At 37.6% G+C, this 10000-nt stretch overlaps 2 protein-coding genes across 3 annotated transcripts in view; one reads left to right on the top strand and one right to left on the bottom strand.

The window, feature by feature from the left end:
• Window positions 1-526, top strand: part of LOC113803759 (uncharacterized) — a 9289-nt gene extending 8763 nt beyond the window's left edge. The window contains exon 5 of the mRNA XM_070132368.1: window positions 1-526. This exon is cut by the window's left edge and continues 609 nt beyond it. Coding sequence (XP_069988469.1) covers window positions 1-175 — 175 coding nt within the window. The 3' untranslated portion in view covers window positions 176-526.
• Window positions 527-1610: 1084 nt separating this feature from the next.
• On the bottom strand, window positions 1611-8091 carry Nubp2 (NUBP iron-sulfur cluster assembly factor 2). Of its 2 annotated transcripts, none has more exons than XM_027354584.2 (6): window positions 7937-8091; window positions 5315-5519; window positions 5012-5124; window positions 4746-4854; window positions 2183-2336; window positions 1611-1952 (listed from the first exon to the last, which is right to left on the bottom strand). In XM_027354584.2, the coding sequence occupies exons 1-6, from the start codon at window positions 7950-7952 to the stop codon at window positions 1728-1730; spliced, it is 822 nt and encodes a 273-aa protein (XP_027210385.1). In that variant the 5' UTR covers window positions 7953-8091; the 3' UTR covers window positions 1611-1727. The 2 variants fall into 2 exon arrangements, with proteins under 2 accessions (XP_027210385.1, XP_069988470.1); XM_070132369.1 differs by lacking the exon at window positions 7937-8091 and adding an exon at window positions 7507-7619.
• Window positions 8092-10000: the final 1909 nt, after the last annotated feature.

Here is a 10000-nt window from a genome sequence, read left to right as displayed (position 1 = left end):
CACAAGTGCTTCTTCAGCGTCCACTGCTTCGCCAAGCAGACTGCTAGCTTCCTGTATGAGTAACTTTAACATTTCTGATGCTTGGAATGACAAGTCTCCATCAGAAGAACAGGCTGTTATGTGGTATCAAGTTGACCATTCCATTAAGGGTTTTAAAGATATATGTTTCAGATAGTTAAGAGAAAGTATGATTCTGTCATTTTGGGGGGCGAGAAAATAAAAAGACGTATTATGAAGAGGTCAGGCTTGTCACTTTTCATAATTACTTTGTATGTCTTTAATAGACATTGACCAAATTTATATCGAAGTATATCCATTTGGATATTTCAATTGTAAAATTGCTGAATTTAGATATTAAATTCTCAACATTCTGACATTTTAGTTACATAATTATACTTGTGCAATATTTGCATAAATAACATAAATAAAAGTTGTTTTAATATGCTGTATATATTTTTTAAACACATATATGACATATGCAATGTAATAGTCTTTTATAAAATAGCATAAAGAGATACTCATTGTCCTTCTGTTTGTCATTGAGGTCCTTCAACCTGTTGTACAAATTGGTTCTGTTGTTCAGATCTGTTTTATATGGTGACTATGGTTTTGCACATTAAATCAGTATTGCTTTTTGATATCAGGGCAGTAATCAATATTCTTATCTTAAATAATGAGGCAGATATTATACTTCGATCAATATTTTACTTTGCAATATGAAAAAGGTAGAGAAGATAGCAAGCTAAATCTTAATATAATGACACTTAAACATGTCCTTTGAAAGTAATATCTAAGTACAGTGTCTTGATTTTTATTATCATCATCATCAGATCTTACCAATTGGTCTTTTATCATACACATTTTAAATGCCTCGCTGGCATTAAAGAATTATAATAATAAATAAATAAATAACAATAATAATAAATAATAGTAATTATGCATACTACCCGCAGCTATTTCTTAAAACAAATTATAGAAATTAATTTCAGTTGGTTATGTACAAAAAAAAAGCCAAACCATGCTGAACAACTAATAGTTTGCCATACAATATAAGTTTGGATTTTGGAACAAACCTAGTAAAGGGAGAAATAGATATATGACTATACATAATGCAAATTTTAGAAAGCGAAATATTATTTTAAGTTTAGATTGTTTCTTGATGGTCAAGTAAATTATGACTATCTGAGATAAACAAACCTAAAATTAGAAAACTACATAGTACATTAAAATATTGCAGATACTCACATTAACAACTAAATTCTTTCTACATTTAATTTTCACTTATAAGTGTATTTGTGGAAAACTTGAAGCTATGGGATATTCAAGGAGATTAAAATTTAAGCTTGTTCTTTCAGGTTTACTGCTAGAGAGAAGCTATGACCTCAGATTTAGAAAATTAACTACCTATTAATGTTCTAGAGTCAATATAAACATCTGCTACATTATAAGCTTTTGTTTTAAAATACTATCTTCATAAATCAAACAAAAATACAGTTCCTTGAAATATACTGGAATTAAAAACGCCCTTTGTCATACTCTGACTTCTTAACTGCAATAAAACTTTTCTGCAGGGCTTGTTCACGTCTCATAGGTTATAGAGAAGTTACAAAACAATTTACCTTGTTTTATTACCAAACTATGTCACAATTAATCTCCATTTTATACAAATAAACAATTATTTGGTAAGAAAAAAAAAATTTAAATCTAAAATTTATTATAGAACCTCTTCAATTCTCTACTTCCATTTCCTCTTGGTTCTCTCCTACAAGCTGGTAAATTATGTTGTGGTAAACCTCACTTACTGGAGAACCAGCAAACATATCTAAGAAGTTTTTTCCTTCCTCTGTACATCTGACAAGATTCGGGTCAATTGGCACTCGACCTAAAAAGGACACTTTTGCCTTGGCTGCAAGTTGTTCTCCACCTCCTGTTGCAAGGATGTTGCTGCATTCCTGTGTGAATTCATATTCATTAAAGACAACTATTATACATATTTAAAATCAGTATTGAGTATTTTACTATATTTACAATTCACATTAGTAAAGGAATCAAAGAATTAAGAAAGCAAGTCTCTCTCATTACAAAATATGAGAGAAATAAGTGAAAAAAAAAAAAAACTATGACTGTGAACAAAAAAAAATATACATGTAGAACACAAAACTGCTTATACAGTGCTACTTACTGAACAACTTGGACACACAAATCCAGACATATTCTCAATGATACCAAGTACATTTATGCCCGTTCGCTTGCAGAATGTCAATTCTCTATTAACATCGTCCACAGCCACCATTTGAGGTGTTGTTACAAGAACAGCACCCATTACTGGAGCAGACCTTAAAGATAAATGCTGTTAAAAAATCTGTCTTATGCCTTTGTTACACTAATTAATATATAAATAAAATTCAAATGCAACATACACAACCTAACCCCCCACCCCACCCCACCCAATCCCCTGCCCGTTGTTGTCGTGGAGGGGGGCTTAGGAGACGGAGACTGAGACCCAATGCAGGGATCTCCCCTGTCTAGGGCCTTAGCCCTCAACTAATTTTGCATGGTCTTTTCCCCCTCCAGCTTTTTGTTTCAGTCCCTTCTACTATCTACTTCCTAAGGTGTAAGAGCCGTGCTGAAAGGATGAAAGGCTGACCTTGTGCCAGTCCTGAACGGTCCGCGGGAACCATGGGCGCGGTACTCCCAATTTAGTTGTCTAGCCCTTACCCCCTTACACGGCACTAGTGGGTGGACTGTTTATTTCCCTTTGCATAATCAAGACTTCCCATGGCCAGTAATGAAGATGTAATACCCCTATTAGGGGCAATGAGGCTTGCCCCTTCATCAAATAGCCCCACCGGCTCCCCGACCCCAGGCTCTCCTTTGACCACGACTCCGACCACTGAAACTACTACCCACTCCTCAATGCCTACTAGTGCATTACCCACCTAAGCAGACTCAATCTCCAGAAGTTTCTACCCTCCCAACTTCCTCAAATTCATCAACTCTACTCCTACAACCCATCAATGTCAAAATTGTTGGCGATTTGGATATCCTGCCAAACACTGCCGCTCCTCAGACCGATGCCCTCTCTGTGCCCAACCTGGTCATAACAGATCAAACTGCCCTGCACAAACACGCACATGTGCTAACTGCAGCCACCCCCATAATGTCTTTTATAGAGGCTATCCCACTTACAAGTTTGAGTCTGAGGTAGCAGCTCTCAGATACAAAAATGGTTTCACTCTACGTGAAGCCAGAGAGGAAGCACATCGACAAGGTTTCTCTTATACTCCCTACTCCAGTAATGTCGCTCGCTCTGCCCCTCCCCCTCCACCTTAAGATGTTCCCATACCCTCCCCTATACCTACTTACTTCCCCACTTCCACTTCTACATTCAACCTCCCCCAGTCAAATTCTTTTGCCACTCTAAATCCAGACACCCCAATCTCAACTACAGCCCCAACACCATCCCCTCTCCCTCCCCGCACTACCTGCAGTAGACAGACGAAACGTTCCACCCCTTCTTCCCCTACTGCACACTCACCTCCACCTACCTTTACCTTTACTCCTCAGACACCAGTCTCTTCTTCCCCACCTCATAAGAAAACCTTTGTCCCACAAAACTCTCCAACAAACTCCACTGCAGAAACTATGGAAGACAATCAGAGCTATATGCTTGAGACACAAAATTCAATAACTTGTGCTCCCTCCACACTTGAAGTGATTGCCGATATCCATACCCCTCCTACTCATATTCCCCCTACACCCCTTCCTCCTACTCCCTCTCAACACAACCTAACCCCCTCAATTCCGTCCACCACCGATATCCATCCTCCTGAAATCCATCCCCCTCTTACTCATAGCACCCCTACACCCCTTCCTCCTAATCCCTCCCAAGACAACACATCCCCTTCAACTCCAACTATCCATCCTTCCGATATTCATCCTCCTACTACTAATATTCCCCCCACACCACTTCCTTCTACTACCTCCCAACACAACCCACGCCCTTCAACTCCAACTATACGCACGTTCTCCCTCCCTCCATCCCCTCTATCCTTTCCACTCCCTCCCGGATACACACGGGAATCACTCATGTCACAACACCCCCTAGCTCCTTCCCCCCCTGATTCCCCTACAAGTACGGGTGCTTTCACTCATAAAATACCTAAGATATAGCTCTCCTACATTGGAATATTCGCAGTTTCTTTTCTCACAGACTAGACCTACGTCATATCCTTGCTTCTTATAACAACCTGTTCTCCTTCCTCAAATGCATAAATATCCTTCACTTGATCTAATTCCCTTACCTAAACCACCATAACCCTTTCCCTCATCAACACCCTTACCCAACTTAAACTTTTCAACATTACTCTAGATAGTTGACGCATAGCAACTATCACCTGACATCACCCTTTACTATATATCTTCATATAGAGCTATATGACCTTAGATGTCTAGCACATTTATTTCACTTTTAACCATTAACCATTAACCATATAGAACCTAAATGTTGTATCAACTTAGCAAGTGCCTAGTATTTAATATGAATACCAAATCTTGCATAACTTAAATATAATAATAAATAACAAATAAATAAATAAATAACAAATCTTGCAAATCTTGCATTGTGTAAAACAAATTAAGAAATACAAATAAATTTTCTAAGTATAATATGGTATAACCAAAAACTTTACATTTTTCTCATGAACTAGAATAATTATCCAAAAAATATAAATAAAAAAACTTACTTGATGTTTTCCATAACAGATATATGCTCATCTGAAGTGCCCGGAGGAGTGTCCACTATAAGGTAGTCTACATCCCAAGCTACACTTGTTAACAGCTGCTTGATCATTGCTGCCATTCAAATGGAGTAAAATAAATTTTAAAAACTGAATACTTGACCACTCAAAAATTAGACTCGGTGAACTATATCAAATACTGCATCCATTTCAGTCTTATTATTTTTGAAGTATTTGATTTTATTTATAAACAATAAAATTTATAACCTCACCGTTTTTCTTTGGACCTCTCCAAATGACAGCATCAGTTTTTGAGTCTAGGAAAAATGCAATGGAAATAATGCTTAATCTTTTTTCATTATCTGCATACACTGGAACCCAGTTACTGGAAATGAGAAAAAATATATATTGAAAAAGTAGCACTAAACCACTGCATCCTAGTTTGTTACACTGCACAGAAAAGTAGTGGTCAGAACAATAAAGAAAATGGTACAGAAAGAAGCACAATTATGAGAAAAAATATGTCATACTTTAAGGAATTATTTTCAAGAATTCAGATATAAAACCGCACCCACCCTTCTGGAGTTGTTAGGACGTCCTTGCCTTCGACCCCAACCATTCGTGGTATTGAGGGGCCACAGAGGTCGACATCTAAAATACCAACTCTATACCCTTTTCCCCGAAGTGTGGCTGCTATCTGAACTGTTGCTGTGCTTTTCCCAACTCCACCTTTCCCTGATAAAACTAGAATTGTTTTACCAACTCCCTGTAGCACTGGCCCTGAAAAGCCAAGATTTGATTAATGAAAACGGATTATTTTTAAGAACTGATAGATCAGGTACTGAGATGAGCAGTGATTTTTTTTATGTCAATCAATCAGTTAGATCAGTTCTGAGGAGGGTGCACTGCTGGACTATTCCCACCAGCTTTTTCCACCCAGGAGTGTCTCTGGGAAAGTACACATGAGCAGTATCATTTTCTTTGAATCAGCCCAAGTGTCATATGGCCTTCATTACTAGCAGGCTGCAAAGGTTTGAAAAATGCACATCTGAATTGCCTTTCTAGGTATTCTATAGTATGAACAACAGCGAGTGAATTATGAATTAAGAATAATTTTGCCTGAAGGATATTGCAGATTCTCTAATACATACAATATATGTAATATTAACACATGCATATGCATGCACCCACCCATGCATGCACACACACGCACACGCACGCATGCACACACACACACACACACACACACACACACACACACACACACACACACACACACACACACACACACACACACACACACACACATACATACATACACATACACATACACACAAACACACACACACACACACACACACACACACACACACACACACACACACACACACACACACACACACACACACACACACACACACACACACATATACACACAAACACAATATACATATATATATGTATATAGATAGATTACAAAGTATCAAATGACAATAAAAATAAAACAAAACCAAGCAAATAACTTACAAACTAAATTAATAGGTATTGAGCAAGAAGGATATATATTTCAAGATCTTGGATAAATATTCAGAATACCTTTGCATGACCAATCTTGACAAAAGACGTATCGCTGGATTATGCCCCAGATACCCCCCATGCCCCCTGATAGCAGGGGAGGGTAAAATATGAATATACAGAGAATTAGTCAATGGCAGGGTAAAATATTAATAATATACTGAGAATTAGTCAATGGCAGGGTAATATATGAATAGTATACAAAGAATTAGTCAACTGCTAGTGGCTGTGCACCCTGCAACCCAACATGAAGGGCTGCTGTTCCCCCAACCTCTGCCCTGTACAACCACTATGTATGTATGACAGGATAGAGCATAGGTCAGACTTGGCATTGGACACTCCCACATGTCATCCATATGCTCTATCCTTCTGTGATTACTTGGAGAATACTTTGTATTCCAGGACGGGGGTTTGGGGGCAGCACTCTCCAAAGGGCACAGCCCCCTACATTAGACAATATTGTAACTTATTCAGTGTATATTATTATTAGTGATGCATTTCATGTATATTATTCATATTCTACCCAGCAATTTCTTTGGTACGCACAATCAAGGCCAAGAATAAGGGGGTTTAGGGGGGTTCCATGGCAAACATCTTACATATATGAGTAGTAGATGCTTAGAGGAATCCATTAATACTACTTTTGTTGTGATCAGATAAGAGAAGGTATTCTAAACAATTACCAAATCTTCTACTCATGCAACACCACCTAAGCAAAATAGATAATTTTGCAGCGAGAGACATCATAAACAATGTTTATGATGACAAGATCTTGCCACACAGTCATATCAGTGCACTCTAGCAAAGTGCTCTGTAAGTATAACAAAACTCAGCTGTAATATAAAAAAAATAGCCTGTTCCTTCATGTCGTGTTTTAATGCTGCATTCGGAACTCCTCTTCTTGCTCATCCAGACAAATTGTCCAGAACCAGCAGGACAAGTGGGCTGTATTTGGAAACTCCAAGACCCTTTCTGCCCAGAATGCAACCGGCTCGAATGTAAGCATTGACTTTTTTTTTATCATACCGGTATCTTTATTTTAAACGGTGCACAGGTTTTGTAAATCCTTTGATGCATATTTAACTTACCTGCAACTGACAAACCAAAAATATCCTTTGATAACACCAATAAAGAATCATAAAATTACCCATCAATATTTTGCGGTTACCTGCAACTGTCAATGTTTACATACAAAATCTATTGTGATGGCATCTCATCCTGCTTAGGTTAGCAGGAGGACCAGATGGACGTGATGGACAACTTGTCCAGAATAAGATATTAGAGGTTCCGAACAGTCAAAATATCTCGTCCAACTGGTCTAGACGAGCAGGACAAGCAGTTCCAAACACATTAGTCACCAAACTTTGCATGGAAAAGATTTCAAAGTTTTCTCAGTCATGTTTCATACGTTCAACCACAACCAATCAGTAAGTACTATTGCCTATCATTGATTCAATGAGCTGCTATATTCCTTCTGCCGCAAGCTCAATATTTCATAATCAAATATATGAAAAAAATGTCATACACGAAATGCGTCTACATTTCTTCAATTTATAAAACTGCACATCCTATTTACAGTGAAGAATTAATTGTCACACACTTTAAAAAACACTGCTTCATACCTGTTACTGCCGCCATTCTGTCTTAATCAAAAATTATTATAATTTCTAAACTAAAAACGATTATGAAGCGAAGAAAAGTGTCCCCTCACGATGACAACCCTGGATCCGCCTCCTATCTCAGCTGGATGCCGGATTCTGTAAACAAACTTCTATGAACGAGGGATCAGAACTTATTTTATTTTCTACACACACACACACACACACACACACACACACACACACACACACACACACACACACACACACACACACACACACACATATGTATAAATATATGTATATATCTATATATATATATGTGTGTGTGTGTGTGTGTGTGTGTGTGTGTGTGTGTGTGTGTGTGTGTGTGTGTGTGTGTGTGTGTGTGTGTGTGTGTGTGTGTGTGTGTGTGTGTGTGTGTGTTCTATATGATACTTTGTGATATTGTTGCTCTAGCGGTAAATATGAATATTGCTACATATCCATGATATTTTGCTTGTTGTTCTTGTTCCTTGTACAACTGCTACTACTACTATTGTAATTTTTATCATTATTAATATCATTACTATTGATACTAATATATTTTTTATCATTATCATTTTCACTATCATTACCACTTTATCATAAATAACATCACTGTATCATCATCATTAATATTAGTAGTAGTATCATTATCATTATCATTTTTGTTATTGTTACCATTGTTTTTAATATCATCTTTATTAATAGTAGTAGTGGTATCATTATCATTATTATTATCATCATCATATTTATCATTATCATCATTATTGCTAGCATTATCATTATCATCATTATTATTATTACAGTCACTATTTACATTATTATTATTATTCTTAGTAGTAGTAGTAGTAGTAGTAGTAGTAGTAGCAGTAGTACTAGTAGTAGTAATTTCGTCATCACTATCATAAGTATTGGTATGATTACCATTTTCATTATCATCATCATTATTATCATTATTATTACTCTGATCATAATCGTCATCATCGTCATAATAATTATATCATTATCACTTACATATTCATTATTATCATCATTAATAGCACCATTATTCTTATCATTGTCAAACTTGTTCTACGCCATGAGAAATGATGAAAGGGTATCCCGAGCAACCAACAAAATCAAGACAATTTCTTTTCTTTTCCTTTTTTTATATATTACTTGATGACATATACTGTAACTTACTAATTTGCATTTCATAACATTTCATTGTCGTGTCAACTAACTTCTATCTAACATGAGGGATGCGCCGAACCGGCATGATTAGCAATATCCTAGCTGTGCTGGATCGTATTATCATTTTCTTTATTAGATTTGTTAAAATCATCATAATTAGCAACAATATCCTTATCGCTATGTTACACTTGTCACAAGGCTGGGGATGAACCTCTGGCACGGGGCCTGCATACTATCCTGACTCCCATCTACACGGTTCCATTCCCCCGGACCTGCTGAGGGGCATGGTCATCCGTCTCTGGAAGGGGAAAGGGGGTCGTTGGGACTGTAGCAACTACCATGGCATCACATTGCTCGGCATACCAGACAAGGCTTTCGCCTATACTTTCTTTCTGAAACGGATCTGCTACCTAAGGTAGCAAAGACCGGAGCAGTCTGGATTCACTCCTGTCAAGTCCACAAAAGACCATATCCTAGCCCTTCGAGTCACTATGGAACGCCGTCGTAAGTTTGGCCTTGGACTGCTTGCATTCTACATCAGCCTCGAGAAGGCGTTTGAATTGGTGCATCGTGAATCTATGGGAGATCTTGAGACAGGGAAATTCAGATACGGATTACTGGTTTAATAGCAAGACTATTTATTGGTACTAATAGTGCTGAAAAGTGAGGGGGGGGGGCTGTCGAGCTTCTTTCCTGTTAATTCAGATGTGTGACAAGGCTGTGTCCTTGTACCAACAGTTTTCAACACTTGCATGGACTGGGTAATGGGCAGTGCTGCCTTTCAAAGTCACAGTGGAGCAACTCTAGGCAATACCAATATTTTGCCGACGATGTTGCTATCCATTCTGTATATGGAATCTCTGGTGACGGCTTTGATGCATTCAGTAATGA

The sequence above is a fragment of the Penaeus vannamei genome, chromosome 17, assembly GCF_042767895.1.
Source record: "Penaeus vannamei isolate JL-2024 chromosome 17, ASM4276789v1, whole genome shotgun sequence".
NCBI classification, from domain to species: Eukaryota; Metazoa; Arthropoda; class Malacostraca; order Decapoda; family Penaeidae; genus Penaeus; species Penaeus vannamei.
This window is presented reverse-complemented; position numbering and strand designations above follow the sequence as displayed.